Here is a 22,391-nt window from a genome sequence, read left to right on the forward strand (position 1 = left end):
AAATTTGTAAAAACTCAAAAGAGACAAAAATTGTAACCAAAATTTCTAACTAGATGAAAATACAAATGTTATACATAATAGATGTAATAAGTTATATAACTTATGTAATAGATAAGTTTCTCTCTGTATTGGAAACAGTCAAACTAATTTTACTGTGATACTTCTTCTTTCTCCTATGAGATATTAAATTAATTCCTCATTTGAGATGTTGCCAGCTGCAGGTAGCTTGTTGTGTGTTGCACTGTGGGACAATGACCCCCCACTGCAGTGAAGTTTTCTGCATTTTTAAGCATTAAGAATTAAGTCATTTTCCATTTTTTCCAGTGTAAACCCAATTTTTACTCTAAAGACAGTTAGAAATGGTTAATCATAGGGCCGGGTGATATTGCCAAAAATGTTATCACAATAAAAAAATTTCAAATCAGGATAAGAGCCAATTTTTTGTTGATTTTTGTTCCTCAGTGAAAGTTAAAGGAACTAGATGGTTAATTGTGGTTTTAAACTATTCTTTATGGTCAGAACATGTCAAACGCTTTCCAAACAGTGGATCACTTAACATCTGAGGTACAACATTCAAAACAATTATGAAAATCTTTTTTCAACAAATATGCATGAGTAAAATAAAGTAAAGTAGTCCGTTTTCCTCAACAAAATTAATATTTTAATAGAAAAAATAAGTGCTAATTTGTTTGTGATTCAAATGGATCAAATCAAACATTTATTGAATATTTGTTATATTGTTAATAAAAAAAATTATATTGCCATAATTATGATTCTTGTTTTATTGTCCAGCCCTAGTGCACATTTAGGATACATACTTTAGCTCCTCTGTGTTATTTTTTGCATTAAGGCACATGTCTACCAAAGTTTTTAATTTCTGATATATTCCTTAATGCTGCTTTACTATAGTAGTCAAACTTACAAACTTAAACACACACAGATGCGCTCAACATGGACCTTGTACCTTCTGCATAGCTGCACACAGAACATCGTTTCCTTTGTGGAAGGGCACTTGAACTGAGCCCAGGAACTTCAGCCTATATCTGTCCATCCATTCACTGCTCTTCACTGCACAGGAAAGAAAGAAATATGTGGAATTAGAGCAAATACCTCAAAAATAATAATAATATGCAACAAAACAACATCACATAACATAGAAGAGGTGGCAATAATTTATGTAAACATTAAAATCCAGGTAAGATTTTAGTAGCTCCTTTAAAGAGACAAAATAAGTAGTGTTCGTTCAAGAGAAGGAAAACAATACACCGTTGTTTTGCATTTTACTCTTTACCATTTTATATTTTTACCCATGTCACCTGCATCTTAAACCTGACAGAGCTGAGTTTCAGCTGTAGGGCATAATACTGCCTGGAATTCATGTTTAGCCCACATGATCCCTCACAGAACATGATCCCTCACAGGTGTCTCACCCACAAACATTACTGTGTTTGTGAGTGAGAAAAACAAATTTAGGGTACCGCTAATGAGAACTGAGCCTATCTGGGTCTCTGCACTGGCCTTTGTATTTGGTGAAATAACTTTCATATTAGGGCCGCGACCTGCAGATTATCTTTTTGATTAATTTAATTAATTCATTTTGAGGTCGATAAAATGTCTACAAATTGTGATAAATGCCCAATTTCTTAAAACCCAAGATAACATATTCAAATTACTTTAGTCTTTTCGACCAACAGCCCAAAACCCAAATATATTAAATTTACTATCACATACAGTGGGACAAAGAAAAGCAGCAAATCCTCACAATTGAAAAGCTGGAACTTGATTATTAAATCTTTGCTTGAAAAATGACTTTGTTTAGTTGTCTATTAATTTTCTTTTTGATTAAACGACTGTTTCAGCTCTACATCATATCAACCTGTTAGACAATCAGCTTTAGTTCTACCGGATGGTACAACAACTGACTTACAAAGACAACAGAAACAATCTCTAAATACAACTGGATGAACAAACAGACGTACACCAGGACTCTTAACTCTCTCTCTGTATCCTCTTTGCTGCTGCTTTCCTTTATGATGTATCTCTCTTCTTCTTTTTAAATATTGTTCTGAATATAAAAACTTCTAAATTTAGATTGCTTTCAGCTACACTGGCATCACATGACTCAAAGAAGCATCACTCAATTTATGTGTAAAGGCTTTAAAAAACCATGAAAGGAAAATAAATGGCATAACATGTTTATTATTTCAGTATTTAGACATCAGCTTACTTGAGTTCAGTCTTTATAGTTTGACAATTACATACCACTGTAACTCAAGCAGTTAAGAGAACTGAACCAGTGAATACAGATGAACTTATGTTCCACTAGATGTCTTTGAAGATTCTCAGTCACCCAGGTCATAGTTATCCAACGAAGGTTAAAGTCAAGGGCAACTGGACTTGGTTGAAGATACTGGAAGACATTTCGTCCCTCATCCAAGGGACTTCTTCAGTTCTGACTGACTGGCAGGGAAACTCAGCTATTTAACCTCAGTGGGGTCGTTTGCCAGGATCGTTGATACTGCTGGTTTGTTAGTGTTCCTGGTTGCTGTAACGACAGTCGTTACAGTCGTTAGGGCTACCCAGGCCAAGACTGAACGACCATCGTTGGCATTTTCACCTGAGGCCAATAGGTTACGTTTGTTGAGTTTCCTGGGAAGTGATGGAAGGACCGCATTGTAAGTGGGGGATAAGTGGTGGCGTAGACCCCCTCCTCTGTTCAATGACGGCTTCTCGACCCTGGTGTAGATGGCTTCCTTGACACCTCTTTCAACCATCCATCTTCTCTGTCTAAAATGTGCACCTGGTGGTCCTCAAACGAGTGTCCTCTGTCCTTCAGATGTAAGTAGACTGCAGAGTCTTGACCTGAGGAGTTGGCCCTTCTGTGTTGAGCCATGCGTTTGTGTAGTGGTTGTTTAGTCTCCCCAAAATACAGGTCTGTGCATTCCTCACTGCATTGGACCGCATACACTAAATTTCTTTTCTTGTGTTTTCGTGTGCGGTCTTCGGGATGTACCAGCATCTGTCTTAGTGTGTTCTTGGGTTTAAAAAAAACAGGGATGTTGTGTTTGTTGAAAATCCTTCTGAGTTTCTCTGATACTCCAGACATGTAAGGAATCACAATGTTGTTGCGATCTTGTGGCTGTTTTCAGAAAGGTCCATATAGGCTGTAAGTACCCCCTTCAGGTGGTTCTGTTCCTTCTCTCCGGCTTGGGCGCTTGTTGGTTTTCCACTTTGTGGTATCTTCAACCAAGTCCAGTTGCCCTTGACTTTAACCTTCACTGGATGATTATGTTCCACTAGCTTTCCCAAAACCATTTTTTTAAAACACTGAAACATGATACTGGAGTTTTCTGTCCAAATTAATATACATACTTACAGTTATATACATACTTATATTACATATATACATATATATTATTAAACATTTAATTCCAACAATGGTTTTATCTTTGTTGAAATTAGGTGTTTGAATTTTACTAGTCAGTAGGCTACAGTTGTAGACAGTCAGGTTACATCAGTTTTATCTATATAGCCCACTCTCAGAATATGGACGGAAAACTTCATTTATCTTGTTTCAGCTTTTTAGAAAGACCAATGAAAGTAACCTGCTGGGAAGATACTATATATTGTTTGGCAGAGGCTAGAGAAGCATATGCTAGCTTAAATGGAGCAGCACTTTAGCTCTCTATAGTACAGGAATGGAGAAGTATTATCACTGCTGTGGAAATTTCTTATGTTTACCTGTAGAAGCTAATAACCATGACACATTTCTACAATTTTAAACTAAACAGCACAAATAAAAAAAGCACAACATTTATTTAAAAGAAAAGGGCTTTCTTTACTAACACATCCACAGTCAGCCTTCTATAATTAAAAATCATGGCAGTGTCAGTACCTTTGTAGCTCTCGGGGTCCTTTGTCACCTCTATAGCGTAGTAAGCTGGGAAGATCCCACGAGCACCAGTTCTCATGTTGTAGCCTTCGTACCAGTAATCCTCTGACTGGACCTCCACCAGCAACGGATCGTCCACCTCCATCTCCAACTCATCGTCATGTCTAGGAACAAACCTGTTGAGACAGACATAGTCATGCATAGGATCTGAGGGACCTCACAGGCTGGATAACCCCCCCTACACCCTACCCTTCTATGTTTATGTTCACTGTTATTGTTTTTGTATATTAATATAATATAATTATATAATATTGGCATTAAATAATTTCTGAATATTTCACAAAGCACTGGTATCCTGCAGTTTGTGTTAATTTGTATTGGGACGGTTACTGAAACTGACTGGATATTGCACAGCCTCCCCTTAAATTTTTTTCACCAGCCGCCACTGCGTCTCACCATAGCCATACCAGAAACTGCTGAAATGACTCTTTTTCCTCTTTTTTTACTGTCCATTTGTGCATTGAGTATGTTTCAAAAACTTATATATCACTAATTCTTTGCTTAATTTTGTTGTCAGCAAAATTGTTTACATTGGTCATAAATGATAAATTACATTTGTAAATCAAAGGTAACTACATCTGCTATCCACTTCAAGTTTTGTTAGTAATCAAAAGAAAGGTCTTCAGTGTCGGGGTTGACCAATATGCATCCTTGAGCTTCTCCGAAATATTTTCACAATTCAGTGAGTCACAGAAATTCAAATTCTAACACTTCAATTGAAGGCAGAACCAGTAACAAAGAACCCTGCTAACTAGCCTGATGCTGGCTATTCAGATGTGATCCTAATCACTATAGAGGAACAACAAAACTACAGAATATTATACACATAAAGGGAACACTGCTTTCAGTTATGTATGGATAATGTTCCACACCATGACATGATCTGACTGCATTGCTGTTGTTTTTGTCCCCCTCCTCTTTGCATTTATCAGCCTGAGGTCTCCAACAGCATCTGTATCTCTACGCTGGAGCCAAATGGAGTGTGACTGTTACTGGGGAAACATGAAGAAATTGAGCATTTTCTGCTATAACTACAAAAAAAAAAGAGAAGAAAAATGACTGACAGAGATAAGCTTGTTAAAGGGTAACTGCAGCCTGAAATTCCACTTGAGCCCTCTGTAATTTCAAATTTAAAACAATGCAACAGAGGAGTGAGGGAGGTGTGGGTACATAGTGTTTGACACTGGGATATGTGGACATGGAGGAGACTGACTGTTCACTGTTCAATATATATATAATATACCTCAGAGTCTTGCATATTTTGTCACGGTTAAGAAGGGGCGATAGAAATCAGCTGAACCAAACTTTCAGTACTAGGAAACAGTTACAGTGCAAGCTAATTATGAGCAGAAAAGGCAAGTTTCCTCATCAGCCGGCAGCTGATCAGACATGTAAACAGTTTAACCCACTGAACTGTTATTGCCTGCAACTTGGTAAAAACTTCTTAAATTTCTATCTTATCTATCTCAATTATCTATTGCCAATCACACATTAAAATAAAACTTTTCTCAGCCACATTTCTCCATTAAATGTATTTAAAGCAGAGCCACTATCTCAGGTAGTTTGGTAGTTTATAAATCATTGCTGTGTGTAACACCTTGGGTCATGCTAAGAAGACAACCGTAGAAAACATGGGCCATAACTTTAGTATTGTTTGACTGCTGAATGTCTATCAACAATTTGAGCAGTTCAGCAACATATAACCAACAAAAAGAAGCAGAGTGCTACATAGAAGAATATAAGATATATAGTAAAAATGGTTGCTTGTGTTGTTGAGTGTAATGATGGTTGAGTTACTTCCTAAGATCCAGGGACGTGGCAACATCACTAAAAAGAAGCCTGGCGGGGCAAGAAATATGAGCTTTCAGACAAATCTTTATGACTTCAGAGACATTATCTGAAGTACTTATTTGAAAATTCATTGTTAAACACGAACACTGAACATTATAATGTTCAGGTACCCTGACCTTAGTTTCACCTCAAAATAGCAATAGCAATATCACTGGTGGAAGTTCTAAAGGCCTGGATAGGAATCACAGCATCTGCAACTTTTGCTATGACAACAATCTGGTAAATGAGTATCAAATTTCATTTGAATATAAGAATATAAGCACAATGATTACTTGCCAAAGTTTTACTTAAACCATCCATAAAATAAAATACATTTGTTATTACAGTTGAATTAGCCAAAAGTTATATGTGAATTAGGTGCCTTTTTGGCTATTGCTCCTGCTTTGTGTAAATAATTTATCTTGAACTTCATTCCTGCTGGGTTCTGGGGTTTTTCTGTACTTGAGTCAATACATTTGATTAGGGCTGAAACATCGATTAAATCGATAACTAAAATGCATCGACACAAATTCTTTGCATCGAGGTTTTGTTTAATCCATATAACTATATAGAACACTGTTTCGCACAGACATTTATTACTGTCGCACATTGCACTTACACTGTGTGAACATGATGTGATTATAATGGCGCTGTTTGCAAAGTGGAGGAAGAGAGAGAAAATAGCAAGGGACGAAGAAAAAGTGTCCACAGTCTGGGACTATTTCAAGCTAAATGAAAACAACAACTATGTAATGTCACAGTCTGTCCACCATAAAATGAAAGTTATGCGGGAGGGGAGGGGTGCGCTGCGGCTGGCAAGCAATAGTACTTCTTAAACGACACATTAATGAATCGATTAAACAATCTATAGAAGCTTACTAAAATCCTCATTAGCTGCAGCCCTACATTTGATTCACTGACAGCTTGTTTGATGTTTTGAGCAAATGTTTTCATATTCATTAAGAATGATGCATAACACTTCATGTGTTTTCAGTCATGGTACAACATTTTGTATGGATGTAGGTGTGATAATGATGAAGATAGTGTAGTTCTTCTTCACCTGTAGACGGCTCTGTGGCTTTGATCCCTCTCCTCTCCATTTATGACACAAGAGTATAAGCCAAAGGACTCAGCACCTTGAAAACCAGAGAAGAAGAAAAGGCAATAATACAGTGTGGAGTGCCAGCCTCTGTATTCAACTGGTAAGAAATAAATAATACTGATTTCAAATTGCAACAAAAGTCCATCAAATACAAACAGTAAACATAATTAGGGCGCACTGTGTTTACCTTAAAGCACATGCATTCTTTAGGACGTATGAATCACACTTTAATTAGGCGTGAAACAGATGACCATTGTGTATTTTTACTTGCATTCCCCTGAGACATCTGTTACCCCCTCCTGCACTACTCCGATAAAATGCTGTGCTGTTTTTAATGAATCTGGAAAACATATGGATAGCATCCAAGAGGACAGCAAGGACTAGCGATGTAATGACCATGCATGTATTACAGATAAATCCCTCGTTCTCTGCCTGCCCCTTTCATATGAATCCTACCTCTTGCCCTTTAAGGCTGATTTACACACACATGCGCACCATGGTGTGGATCAATGTATGACTGGTGATATTCCCAACTGTTTTCGAAGGTAAGTCCTACAATTATCCATCAAAGCATCCTGCTCACCCACCTCGGCCTTGTTTTTTCTTTTCCACTCAGAGACTTACCCGCTGGGAAAGTTGCAAATCTAACAAGGAAATTGACAGGAACTGTTGCTCTAAGCACATGGACAGCAACAGGATATTCAAGGTCCCCAATCTCTAAATTTGGTGACTCACTGATCTTTCCTCTAGTACCAACATTAGTCCAAATTTTCACATTTCTCAAAGCTTATTAGACAAACTTTAATTAAATTCACTCAGACTTTTTACATTTTTAGCCCCATACTTTGTCCAGACCGACATTTACACTCTCAAAAAACTCTCTCCTCATGAATGGCATATTTCTGTCGATTTACCAAGAATCACAAAGATTGGGAGACAATTATTTTCACCGCGGTAACTTTCCAGAGTCATAAAAGCCTATCTCTTAAACTGCTGCAGCACAACTTTAGGTATCTGACCAGTCTGCAAACTATTTACTTAGTAGAATAATACAATACATTTATATCTACAAAACCGTGTGTCCCCACTTCCATGGACGTTGCCACGTCGCGTCGTCATGTTTCCACAGTAGCTGAAAGCGGACAAACAGCGCTACAGATTGCGTTTCGTCGCTACATTCTTCTTGTTCTACTTCAGGTAGAATTCGGGCAGTGCAGACACTCAGCACTACGTTGAATACGTACGTTCAAAGAAGAAGAAGAAGCAATAATATACAGCAGGGGTCGGCAAATAAATTTTGCATCAGAGCAATATTTACAACCATTAGATTGTGGATGAGAATATAAGACATAACATTAAACTTCACTAACACTGTGTTCGGTTAGTTCAGTCTGTAAAGTGCAGGACATGCACCTCACAGAAAAAAAAAGTTGTCCCGAGGTGGTATCGAACATTTAACCTTTACATGTAACCTTTACATGTTCGATACCACCTCGGGACAACTTTTTTTTTCTCTTTCCAACAAATGGATGCAGCATTTCTCATGCTCACATTATGGGATGTGCTGCATTTTTAGTGTTTCGGTGTTTGATCCACATCTATCAACCTACGGACACTTTTCCCCACTGTCTCCAGGCAGAGAACATTTAGGGGAATCACGTTTTCTGACGGATCTTTCGGAGGTGTGTCAAGCAGGCAACAGACTCTTAATGTCGTTCAAAATTTTTAAAAGTAAAAGCTCAATTCAACTCCAAATAAGCATTCCAGTAAAGTTTATTGCACTCTTATTTGGTAGGCAAAACCACTAAAGAGGAAGTGATTACGTGAGTAACTGTTGCTGTCATGACTAAGATCTATTTAAGCACAGCTATCAAAATATTTATTTATTTATATTTTTTGCCGCTATCAAAGCACCATAATCTGGCCGCAGGCCTGATATTATTTTTGGCAGGCAGTTTTGGCGAGGTTCCATAATCACAGAGAGAATGAATATGTTTCCCTTGTCAGTGTTTGTATAAACTGCATCTATTATGTGGTTTATAATGGACTGTGGTCCAACAGTGACAGTGTTTCACACTCTTGGCTTACATTTTCCATGTTATCTGTCAGTGGCCAAGTTGCAACAATATATTAGGTTTTACTGAATAATAAAGTAAATATAATTTCTTAAGATATCTACCTAAAGAAACCTAATTTTTTGACTGGCTACTCTCAGAAGAGACACCTTTTCTGCTGTGTCTGCCAGCATAGCTGTCCTGTGCTCTTTGAAATGGTAGGGGGCAGTGGTAGACAGGAAAGTTGGTTGCAATTTGCAACCTCTCCGCTAGATGCCACTAAATCTTACCCGCTGAACCTTTAAAGGGGAATTCCACCGATTTTACACAGTGGCTTTACATGTCTTGGGGAGTAACACTGCACATCTTTAAAAAATATAACATATAATATAATATAAAGTCCCTTGAGCCAGCATTGGTTGGGGTTGAAGACAAATGCCAGGTTTTGAGAAGGAAGAAAAATGCACAGGATACAAAAGCTGATATCTCTGGTTCTGCTGCATCGATTTTGATCATTATGGCATGTGTTGAGTAAAATACTGCTTACTTTATTATTTTACCTATAATTACTTTATTATTTTAATCCTAGAAGTTCTGTGTTACTTAGAAGTGCATTTACTGTAGTCATTGAAGGAATGACTGTAGTCTCACTGGGTATTGACTACAGATGTTATTATTTTAATGTAAGGTTTCACTACTGATTTAAGGTTTGACCACTAGTATTTTACCTTTTAGACTTGACTGCTATATTCTGTGTGTACCTTGAATGAACTTGTAACTAGGGCTGTACATATCGATTATTTTCCAAGTCGATTAATCTAACAATTATTTTTTCAATTAGTCGATTAATCTAACGACTAATTTTGTTTATTCTAAAGAAAGAAAAGTTGCCTAGTACTCGATTAACATATTTATCCAAAATAAATGTCAAAAACATGTCATCAATAAATCTATATTTTATTTAATCATCCTGATGAAGCACATTAGAATAATGATAATAGTAGCAAATCTTTAAATGAATCAAATTTCAATGTCACTGATGTGTTATGATAATAACAGACATTAATTAGGCTACTTTACTTAAAACTTAAATTTTTTCTGACATGGATTTATTTCAATATTGTGTAATGCAGTATGATAATAAAATGTATTTCTGCATCAGTGAACACCTGAAAGGACTCACAGACTGTACAGTCACAGATTGTCTGTAATTAGATTCAGCGGTTTTCTCACTCATACATGGCCGTTAAATAAAGTGTTTCCCATTCGTTCATTTATTTGTGGCGGCCCGCCACACTATCAACGCTGACCGTGTTGTATTTAAAATCGTATTTGATTGCAGAGCGCCGTAGCGCATTCGCACAGCACTTGCCCTTGCTCATCCCTCTCTCTCTCACTCACCCGTACCTCTCTCGCTCTCTCTCCCTCATGGAACACCGCTGCACAAATCTGTCCAACACAGCGCTGTCAATGTCGGAGACCCAGCTTAAAAAAGGTATTAGCCAGCATGCAAGCAGCCTAGCTAATCAGGAGAGCTAAGTTAATGTTAGAATGCAGCCGGATTTAGCATGCTGTATATTTAATATCGATGCGCGCACCCCGAAACAGCCGAACATTAGATGACTCGCTGCGTAACGTTGACAGCAGCGGGACAGAAATTACATTTAACATCGCCCCAGCCTACTTGTAACCTTTCAATGTCTCTACATGAGCAGAGAAGCTGACAGAACATACAAAACCTAGCTTCGCCTGACTGTGAACATGCAAATAGACCTACGCTACGCATGCAAAACTTAGCTTGCGGACGGCAGGTACAGTTGTCTGAAAGGAAGATAAGAAGAGGTAATATGAATTTAAGACCAGATAAGATGATGTAATGTTTGCTTAGCATTCAGGTGATGCAGCTAAAGTCTACAGAAGAATCTGATAGTATACAAAATAGCAGTAAGACACCTGCTGCAAGTCATGTACGCCAGGGATGAGATCATGGCACACTGTGAAGGATGCAAACTGTAAGAAACCAAGCTTTTGTAAGAGACATTGCATTGTATACTCATGTTTGATGTTTTAAAGTATGTTATTCCATCAATTATCTTATTCCATTATTAATTCTTTTAAAAAATACAATTGTGAGTGTTTAAGTTTTAATGGTGTCAGATTATGCCTGTATAACTTTTACAAAACACGGTGAGACTGAAGTTGAAACATAATGGTGAATTTCCAAATCCAGTAATGTTAAAAAATATAAAAGGATAAATTACAATGATAATTATGTTAAATAACAGCTAAAAGTGGTAACTTTGAAAATAGAGAAAGGGTTAAATTGGTAAAACAGTACATGTAAACGTCCACAAGATGGTAGCAGAGGATAAGAAATTCACCATTGGGAAGGGCGTGGTCAGCAAACACAAATGTGGAGACCGGGTGTAACGCCCACCTGAAGGGTGGGGTTTAAGGTGAATATAAGGCGATGTTCACTGACCACCAGATCAGTTCCATCCTGAGACCTACAGGAATGTTACTCGTTTACCTGTCCGTAATTGGAATAAACTCTTTTGCACCGACTCTTAATCGTCTCCAGTGAAGTTTTTGACTACGAAGTTACTGACTATAGAAGAAAGTTAATAGAGTACTATTGACTGAGTTTAATAAGTTCGTTAGAGTAGGGACCAGGCCTTCAATTGGCCCAGCCTGGCCTTATTTCCGACCCAACACATGCAGTACCAAATTGTTGGGAATACTCTTAATATTTTAGCTCCCAGAGTCCTGTTTGAAAAGACGTGTATTCAACACTGGGTATGACAAACACACATTGAGCTGCTACTGTCAAAAATGCAACAGAAAATAAGCAATTTGTGAGTATATTTATACACTACAGGATTCAGGATTCATCAGGCCGTGTTGTTTTAAAACATTAAAGAAGACAAAGAAAATGGGATCTGAAAATCTTCAGGATTACAACTTGAGGCAGCCAAAATACACATGGTGGTGGAAAAATATTTAGCAGATCCAGCTGAATAAAAATAGAATTTATAAAGCCACTCACCGCCTGTGTTATTGCTTTGTTTCTTCCTCAGTCCTTCTAAACACCTTCTCTAGGACTGCCATTGTTTCAATTCATAGAAAAAGATTTATTTTTGAATGTGTGAGGGGTCTGGACAACTGGAGGGGAAGAGAAAGACTGGAAACTGAAAGCTGCTTTTGGCACAGTATTCTTTCACGCAGCAGGCCATCTAAATGTCCAGCTGGGTTTCTGCCCTGAACGTGCTGCTGTCAGAATGCTGATAATGATTTCAACAAAGCAGCAAAGATTGCAGCTTTCATTTATAAGGTGAGCAGGGTAATGTGGCCTGAATTAGTAGTATTAATATCATGTCAATCACAAGTTCAAACTGTTTTTCTTTAAGCCACTGGTATAACAAAACAACATTTTTAAATACTATTCCTCCAATTTCAGACATGATTTTACACCATTAAATTATAAATATTGCTTTATGTTTTTGGACAAAAGTTACCTCTAAATCTCTACTCACAATAATCTGTTCTGCCATTTTTCAAGTAACTCAGTGCAGACAGTCACAACATCCAGAGTTACTTGTCATGTAGATGATGATCTGTGCTGCATGAGAATATTCCAGTTCCTGAATATCTCTGCGGCTTTGCTTCATCAGCCACATCGCTTAAAGCCTTTTCCACCACGCTGCCAAATCGGCTAGACGGCATTCACTGCTGTGTTGCTCTATGTTTAAAAAGGAATTACACAGAACAACAGCCTACTGTGCTGGTGTGCTTCCTGGTATGTAATGTCTTGTATTAAGTATCCGTCAGCCGATATCCATGTTGGCTGACGGCTAATGTTATCATGATTGCTATCATGATTTTAATAATAATATCTTCTGCTATTGACATGTGTCAATAGACAATTCTCATCTTTTATTATGTGACAGTATGTAATGTGTGTCTCCAAATGACACCCCGTATGCATTGAAGCATTCTGCTTTAAACATGCTTTTAAGCATGGATCAGTTTTGTGATTAATACTCCTCTTGGCAAAGCTACAAATCCCAAACAGCCTTCCACTGAACATGAAATATTATTGAAAAGACTCATTGTTACCATGCCAATTACTTACTGGAAGAGCGAGAGCGTCCATTCATGAAGACGTTGAGGAACTTTTTAGAGAAGTGCAGGTCGACCTCTGGAGTGGAGTCTTCAGACAGGCATGCTGTGGCCTCTCTCCTCACTCCTCCTATCCGAGCACTGTCCTCCTCCTCCTCCTCATCTTCCTCCTCATACTCCTCCCCAATAGCTGACTCGTAGGGAGAAGAGACGCAGTTGTCATAGACAGTGGCCGAGTCGCTGTCGTCACTGTAGCCTTGGTAACACTGCCGGAGACTGACCAGTTCAAGCTGAGCGTGCTCATCTACCACCAGTGTGTATTTGACAGAGTCATATGAAAGGCCGCTGGCCTCAGAGCTCATGGAAGTCCTTAGTGAGACTTTGCTGTCACCACCGTCCCCCTTTCCTCCCAGCTGCCTCATCCTTCCGTCCAACATTATCCTGTCCACATCCTCATCCTCCCCGCAGTAGCTTTCATCTGTGGCATCCACGTACTCCACAGATGATCCAGCTCTCAGCATGACCTCGGCACCTGTTCCCGCCCCCTTCAGACCAAGGTCCAATGCGAGGGACGAGCGAGCTGAGACAGCCATGCTAGGCGGTGTGATGAGGGACTCTACACAGGAAGCATATGATGGAGGGGGGACATAGACCTCGTCCTCCTCATAGATGGAGGGATTTGTCCGGTCTGGGAGGGGTTGATACGGAGGCGGGCCCTCTGTGTCAGAGCTGATGGACATGCGGCCCTGCTCAGTCTGCTGCGAGAGAAAAGGCCGGTCCTGAGCGTTGTTGGGCTCTAGGGGGTCAGCGGAACGCTGCACAGGAGTCAGATAGATCTCCTCTGTGGGCTCTAGATGAACGTCTGTATGGTAGCGGATCCTCTCCCGGTGGTGCCCACCTCCATCCGTTTTCCCCGCTGGGTATAGAGGAGCTGGTGTATAGTTCTGTGGTGGCGGTGGCGCAGGCGGCTTCTCCAGAAGCTTGGAGCGTGTGGCAGCCGCTGTAGATGAGCAATTTGAGTGTCCAGAGGTATGGCTGTGTCTGCAGGGGGCATCAGTGGAAGTCCCGCGGTCTTTGGTCTGCGCTCCCCCGCCCTGCACCTTGTCCTCGTCGCTCAGACAGCTGTGCTCATGCGGAGGGGTGAGATCACCTGGAGGAAGATCAGACGCAAACAACACACAGACAGCCATACAAACACATACGCAGACACACAAGCACACACAAAGGCCAGACACACGCACAGAGTAAATACACATAATGCAGAAATGCAAACATGACCGACAAACAAATGCACAAACAGATATGAAGGCAGACATGGCAGAAAATGCACCGATAGATAAAGTAAAGCACAAACAGGAAGAGAGAAAATGAGAAATGGTTAGGTAACAGATGTCAGGATTACGCAGCTAAATCCCCAGTGCTCATGAAATTCAGTGTGCAGCCAGGAGAACGTGATTGATGTGTTATGTCATAACCCAGGCATGATATATTCACTGTGGATGATGCAGCACTGATGTCTTACGCCACAGGGCAGCAAAAGACAGGTGACTTCTAAGTGAGTATTTAAATAAACTTTTAGCATTTATAAAGGATGGAGGCCAATTCAGGACAATACTGAGACACTTCATGCTTCTCCCTACTTGAAAAAAATTAGGATCTGTGTTTTTGTGAAATTGTTACTTGTAATGTATCATCAGAGTTGGTATTTTAAAAAAGTACATTACAACAATTAACCATCATATCGTATACAAATAGAAAAAAACAGAAAATCCCTGTGGCCCCGCACAGACTTGTTCTGTTTTGAATCACTATGATTTGCAATTCAAATTTAGCAGAACTTAAAACAAACTTCCCGTAATACAATAAAACTTGTGACGCAATGAGATGTAATTTGCTAGTGTGCATATGAATGGCACCAGTTGTGTTCATTAACAAATATGCAGGTCTTATCACAAGTCGGATAATTCTTAGTGTGAGTAACGCCAGGTATATGTGTACACATACATGGAATTAGGAAGTATGGTGGAAAGTGTGCAATTGAGGAACCCCTGGCCAATGTTCAAATAAGCAGCCCTATGTTGGATTTATAGAACTGATATGTCATTAACCTTGACCAGGATATAGATATATATATATATATTACAGTTCGGACAACTGATGTACTCTGTAATGTTTGGCATACTGCAAAGTCCAAGGTCAACAATATTTTTTTTCATTCTTGTATTTCATTTAATTCTCATTACAAGCAACCTAATTGGATTATATATAGTTGGATTGTCTTTATGATGCTCTGCTTAGCTTCATCAGAATCGGTATACTGTCTGTGTCTGCATACTGTATCGCACCTTAGCATGCTAATAAATAGCCTTACAATCTCTACTTACACCACATCTGTAAGGGAGGGCTATGCTATCTGTATTTATGGAGGTTGAGCGTTGGAAATGATTAACCTGATATAAATGAAATGACTAAAAAAACTAAAATATGATAATTAATATATTACAAAAGCCTTTTCATTGCATTGTTGATATCCTTTACTTTTATGTATATTAAAACTTTAGAAAATGGCCAAAGCTTTTCATGGTGGAGCAACATTAGCCATCAATGTCGTTCCTTTTCCCAGATCATTCTAGTGTAGCCTCCATGTTATGTACAGACTATAATCACAAGGCCAAATGGACAAAATAGTTTACATTAGCGTTCTAGTTGTAATAGTAAATCTGATATCAAATGGCAAAATGGCTGGCTGTGACATCTAAATAAATAAAAAAAATAATCTATTTAATTTGATTTAAAAAAAAATAGCAACACACTGTTGTACCTTTTTTTGTTACCAAAGGGAAACAAGCATCACAACACAGCAAAAATTATTAATTTTGGCTTACGGCTTTGGGGTAAAATTTTATTAAAATCAGATATTGCTTTATATTTCTTTTGGAAGTTGGTTTCTCCTTTCTCATAAGTAGTCAGACCCAGTCTTAATAGGGCCGAGAAGTATCTTTAGTCCGCTGTCTAGGTCGTGGTGCATCCGAGCAGGGCAGAGAAAGACTGAACGTTTTTCTCCGTTGTTTTGAGTCCTGACTACAGTTTTCTCTGCTGTTTAGACAGATTTGAGGTGGAAAGAAGTTTTTCTCTGCTGTTTTGACTGCTTTTACCAAGATTGTAGTGGAAATAATCTGGATTCACGGTGACCATCGTGAGTAAGAGGAAATAAATATCGTACGATAAAAAGGATGGAAGGTTTGACTTGTGTAAGAGATGGGAAATCAACAAAGCAAAACAATAGAAGTTGAAAGGCCTGATTATTTGTAACCCATTAGAATTATGGGTGAACAATTAATTATGGGTATACGATCCTGTAAATGATCCTTTTTTTTACTTTCTATTTGACTGTTTTTAAAAATTGTATTTAAAAGTCTTTTTTATATTTCCCTATGTTGCTTTTATGTTTTATATAAATGACTATGAATTGCCCTGTTGTTGAAATGTGCTGTATAAATAAACTTGCCTTGCCTTGCTTTACTATTTAACTCATTTGGTGTGAATACAAGAATAGCAATTGGATGACCATCTCAGAATAATAACGCTCCCATTCTGCCTCCATGTCTTGATTGAAGCATAACAGGCAAGTTAATTTATCCTGATTTTTTAAGGTATTTTTTTTTATAGGTGTGTTTTAAAATCACTGAGATAACAAATAATATACAGTATCACTTTGTTCAATTGGATTTGTTGGCAGTGAGCTTGGTTAGTCTCGCCTCACATGGTGATCTGAAAAGAGCTGTAGCAATGAGCTATGGCAGCTCCCAGCTATCTAAGCCTGGCTAACACACACACACACACACACACACACACACACACATACACAGTATAGCATTGCCTCAGCTAGCTACACTTAGCTCAGCATAGCTTATCCAAGCCTTAACACTGTCCCCTGGGGATCAGAGAGACACATAGCTTGCCAAACCCAATGCAAATTGTCATTCAGCTGCTGTGTTAGTAGCACAGGGCATGCACACCCCAGTTATCATCAACGAAATTAGAACATTCAGACAATTGAACTAAAATATGAGCTCCATGGTGTGAAGATGTGGTGGAAAAGAAAAGCTCACCTGTTTTGAGAGGTGAGGATGAGCCTGAAACCTTCTCCTGCCAGCTGTATTTCTTCCCAAAGGAGTTGTTGTTTAATGTGTCCTGTGGAAATACAGGAAAGAGGAAGATAAGACGAAAGAAGTGGTGAGAAATAAAAATAGATGGAGAGTACGGAGACAGAAAAAGAGGAAAAGTTAGCGAGAGAGAGAGAGGTTTGATCAGAGTTCTAGATCCCGACACTCAATGTACACAACTTTTTGTCTCTCTCTCTCTTTCACACACTCACACACACACAGACCTTTTATTCTGTTGAATGAGCAGGGAATCTTTTGTCTGTGCTCCGTGGTGTGCATTTAAAGGGACCCAGACATTTTACTAAAGCTGCTGGGAACACACACACACAAACACAGTGTAAGTCTTTTTAGGCTGTTTTGGGGTAGTTGTTCATAGACAAGAGGGAGCCTTTTCTAGAAATCATGATACTTCTCAGGTGCCTTTTTCCCTTTTTCAAATTCTATTCAGTTCACCCAAATAACAAAATAGCGTCAAAGCAAACTAGATTGCAAATCTGACCAACCTCATGCCAGCTTTCTGTATCTGACACTGACTATGTGACTGTGATACAGACACATTTCAGTCACACAAGAAGAGTCCTTTGATTTTGATTTGATACAGAGCCCTGAACAAGAGAACAGCAGACACAGATTTGGTAGAGGGAGATTTTAACAGATGGAAGTGGAACTGGAAACTCCTGTGACGAAGACGTGTTGACCAAAATAAGATCATGTCCTCCTCCTCTGTCCACTCACCACCATGCATGACTCACTTCCCATCTACGTGTACCAGGCGGAGACAGAGCTGTTGCCGTGGTAACGAGTGAATCAGCAGGTGGGAGACAGCAGCATCGATCTGAGGAGCCATGGTTTGTTTTACCATAGTAGTTGGCTCATGTCCAACAGTTTATTACAACTTGTTATATTCATAATTTCATTTATCACAAATGATAACATTATACTAAGTAACTGCTGAGATCTGGTAACATGGTGACATTGCTACAATGAAATCCAGCAGGTGATTCTTCTTTTTAGTGTCAGTATCATCCTGTTCAAAGATCTCAGCAATTCACTTAGTGAGAACAATAGTATTATTACGAATAGAAATGATGCCTGAAACAACAAATAATAAATCAAACTTGTATAAAACTGGAATTGTTAAAGACAACTATTTTTTGGGGAGTGTCTGCATTGATTGACATGAGTCTCAGTCTATCATACTCTTCTTCATGCTTGTCCCATCTTATCTCCTCCCTTTGACGAAATCTGGATTTTCTTTATGCAGTTATGATGCTGGCACTATGCAGATAATTGCATCTAAAAATATTGCTTTTCAAAAAGCCTCACTGCTCTAAGCCTGATCTGTGTTTAGGGCTGCCTTTGTTAAACCACAGAACTCTGTCACTCGCTGCCAAATGATGCAGAGCTAAATGTATATTTTGCATTTACATTTTTACCGATCCAATGACCTGGAAACACAGCGTGCTGTCTCTCTCTCTTCTTACAGTACTTTGTTGGAGAAATGCTCCCTGGAGATCTTCAACCCTCATCTATCTCATCTTATCTGAGTTTTGTCTGCGCTGCCTGACTAAATCTCAGTTTTGGTTGTCAGCTGGAGCTGGTAGAGCTGTTGTAGTGTCTAAATTATAGGTGTGTTGGAGAAAACTCATCCACAATATACCATTTTCTACACCCACAGGAGTAAGAAATTCACAATGCAATGCAGGTGTATTGTGCAGATCTGTAATCAGGTGTGTATTTAGTAGAAAGGCTTTGTCAACAGCAGTTTTGTAATGTTCTTTTCACTGGTTGGCTTACTAAGCTTTGTGTACGTCATCCGCAGCAGAGTCACTTTGTGCTCCTGCCACTGGGGTTGTCAAAAGGCATTCTGGGAAATGCAGGAAACCACTAGCTGAATCATTAACTGAAGTAGCTGAATCTGATAGACAAAGATGGTTCGACAAAGACCTACATCTCATTGCTTTTATGACCACCAGGTAGTTCAGTTAGTTTATAACACAGCATATAGCTAGATCCTCACATTAAACAGCTTATTTCATTATGAACACTAAAGCATAATTTGTAAATATGGCCAAGTGACACCAGAAGCATTGAAGTCCAGAAATCAAAATAACCCCAAGATCTGCTGCTGATCAATGTTATCCTAAAGAGATGTGGTCTGTTGTTTCACATCTTCACAGTTCATGCAAAGGCCGCTTACATGAAACCTTCATCCATTTAACAGTGGAATACTTTAAATCAGAGAGTGAACAATGTCCCAGGAGACAAGAAGACTTCCCAAGAATAAAAACGCGTCAGAGCAATTATTTCCTTTCATACTTTACAGTTCTGACAGCTCAAACACACACACACACACACACACACACACACACACACACACGAACAAAGGCACAGCAGCAAGTACTGTAGGCTTGTTTCCACCTCATGGAAACTGAGCAAAGAACAAAGCTCAGACAAATATAGAGCTGCTTGGTTGATCATGTTGACAGTCTGCACTGCGGAGGAGTGTGTGTATGTTAGAGTCCCGGGCAGATTCAGTAACATATACAATATTGTATACATTGAATAACAAGAGTATCAGAGACTTATATTTGTACAGAACGTGGCAGGCATCAAAGAGTACATTTTTGAATATTTAAGTACACAAATGAGAATTATCACCATCTCTGCAACTCTGCTGAGTTGTTTTTTAGTCTATTTTAGCACAGTTACTGTAAGGTTTACTCTCACTTCTCTCTTTAGTCTCATTTCCAGCAGTAACATACAGCTGTTTTGACCTAACAAGATGATAAACCCACTGTACACCACCTGCCCAGCACCAAACAGAGACAGACAAAGTTAGCAACTAGCAACTTTGTCATTTTGTGCGCATGAGGTGTATTTTGTATGAACTTAAACTGTCCTCCCAAGAAGAACAACAGCATTATGTGTTTCAGCAAGTGCCCCAAAACGACATGTGTTTACATTCAACTGACAAAGCCCTCCAGTGGCTTTATTTATGATATTAGGGGCAAAAGGAAACCAGGCAACAAAATAAAGTAGGGTGGATGGATGGCTCAGTGAAACATGGGACTTTAACATGGGAGATGGCTGTGTGTTTCCCTTTTCCAACAGTCAAAGCAGGTTTTTTTTCTGGGGAATATCAACCCCTAACTTTAACAATGTATTTATTATTGTAACCATGACGACAAAGCACCCCATACCCTATAAAAATATTTTAACCCAAACTATGGTCTTTCCCTAAACTTAACCAAGTCTTTTTTTGCCTCAACCTAACCAAACTCTAATCATAGAGTTGTCATAGAGTTGTGTTTACTACAGACACACACACACACACACACACACAAACACAAACACAAATGCAGACACAGCAGTAGTGTGTCCATTTAATGAAAGAAAACATGTACCAGAACTCTGCTGCATGAACATGAGGTGGATGGACAGACATGAGAACAACAGACAGTGATCAACTCATGCATACCTACACAGTCACAAACTTAGCCTCACCCAATGTTTTTATGTATATACTTCTCTGGACCCTTATTTATACTATACATTCTGCAGCCCCTGACCTAAACCTAAACCCAATTCTAACCTTAAGCTTTAAAGTAACCCTCAAACAGCCCTTTGAAGAAAAAATATTTTCTGGCTTGAGTTTTAAAGCTGAGACTGGCCTTCACAAAGACTGAAGAACTGAAGAAAACACACACACAGTCACGAGCTCTTAGTAGCATTCAAGCACAAATAGAGACGAGCACTGGGGGGGAATCTGTGTCACTGTGTCCTGACAATTGAGGCTATTGTTCAGTCCAGTAAACACATCTTGTCAGAGAAACAATTGTTGTGAATCCAATTGGTGATGTCACACAGGTGGTCCATTCATATTTCCATTTTTAAATATCATATTTGTATGTGAGGAGGAACCCATACAGGCAGACATACAAACAGCAGACACCTCTTCTTCTTCTGATAAATTTGATCAATATTTGCCACAAACGGTGTGTGTGTGTGTGTGTGTGTGTGTGTGAATAAGGTTAATTCAGGCTCTACCTGTGTGCGCGGCACAATCGGGAAGAGGTTAAGGGTCGTTGGTCTCTTGGGCCGGTAGGTATCCATGGTAACAGGTGCTGTAGGGTCCTTGGTGACTGGTGGGGGTGCGGTGCCGGACGCCTTCGAGGACTCTTTGTCACCGCGGTAACTGTCAGCACCGTCGATGAGTTCCAAATGCAGCATCTCTGCCTGGAGCTGGCCGACGGCGCCCAGCTCCGCCCTCCCCGACATGCTATTGGTTCCTCGCCTCACATGGCCCTGCAGGGATTGGAGGAATAACACATCAGTCAAGGCAGAGAAAGAGAGAGAGATGGAGAGCGTGTGTGTGGGGATGGGATGAGGAGATTGAGCCGGCCAATTAGAAGCTGCTCTGTCTTCAGCCTGTAACACTCTCACTACCACTGAGACAGAGATTATTCCCAGCATCAGCTTCTACACATGACAGCATTTACCTACAGTAATGAAGTGAGAATATAAACTCCCTCTGCTCTGATAGCCTGTTTCGCAGCTTTTTTATTTTAGTCTCAGTCTTGATGAAGACAGCTGTTAAATGTAATTTTGTTTGAGTTCTCACCTATCCCAATAATAAGACTGAACTTCCATTTCGTTTTCACTTCATTGGTCAGTCTGACATTGGGTTTTTGTTGTTCTTGTTAACTTCACTTACTTAAATCCTCTTCGTCCCTAGTGGGACATAAGGCTTCGACGATCTGCCACCATCTGCCCTTGGTTATTATGCCCTAACCAATCAGTAGTGATTGATGTTTCTAGCCTGTTGATGTTATTTACATTTGACATGGAAGCTGCAGTAGCGGTTTGTTGCTGGGAGCAGTTAACCAAACGTTTGTCATGTTGATAGAAAAAAAATGTAAGTTATTATTTCTGTAAGTTGACTCACAGCAATCTGTAGACGTGTATCTTATCTTATTTTCTAGCTATTTTTATTTAGCCAACCGCATGTCTGTAGGGATAGCAATGCTGGCATGTTGGTCCACCACTTTGGTCAAGACTGGAATATCTCACCAACTATCAATGCACTGCCATGAACATTTATACAGCCATTAATGTTCCTCATAGGATTAATCCTACTGACTTTGCTGTTCCCTTGACTTTTTGTC

The 22,391-nt window shown here is 39.3% G+C and overlaps 1 protein-coding gene across 1 annotated transcript in view; it reads right to left on the reverse strand.

The window, feature by feature from the left end:
* mapk8ip1b (mitogen-activated protein kinase 8 interacting protein 1b) overlaps positions 1-22,391 on the reverse strand; it is a 58,790-nt gene that overhangs the window by 2,816 nt on the left and 33,583 nt on the right. Inside the window, exons 3-8 of the mRNA XM_046033222.1 lie at positions 21,274-21,531; positions 17,170-17,251; positions 13,071-14,207; positions 6,843-6,918; positions 3,896-4,068; positions 965-1,068 (exon numbers count right to left, since the gene is read on the reverse strand). Of these exons, the coding sequence (XP_045889178.1) occupies positions 965-1,068; positions 3,896-4,068; positions 6,843-6,918; positions 13,071-14,207; positions 17,170-17,251; positions 21,274-21,531 (1,830 nt within the window). The remainder of the gene's footprint in view (positions 1-964; positions 1,069-3,895; positions 4,069-6,842; positions 6,919-13,070; positions 14,208-17,169; positions 17,252-21,273; positions 21,532-22,391) is intronic.

The sequence above is a fragment of the Micropterus dolomieu genome, linkage group LG20 (assembly GCF_021292245.1).
Source record: "Micropterus dolomieu isolate WLL.071019.BEF.003 ecotype Adirondacks linkage group LG20, ASM2129224v1, whole genome shotgun sequence".
NCBI lineage: Eukaryota > Metazoa > Chordata > Actinopteri > Centrarchiformes > Centrarchidae > Micropterus > Micropterus dolomieu.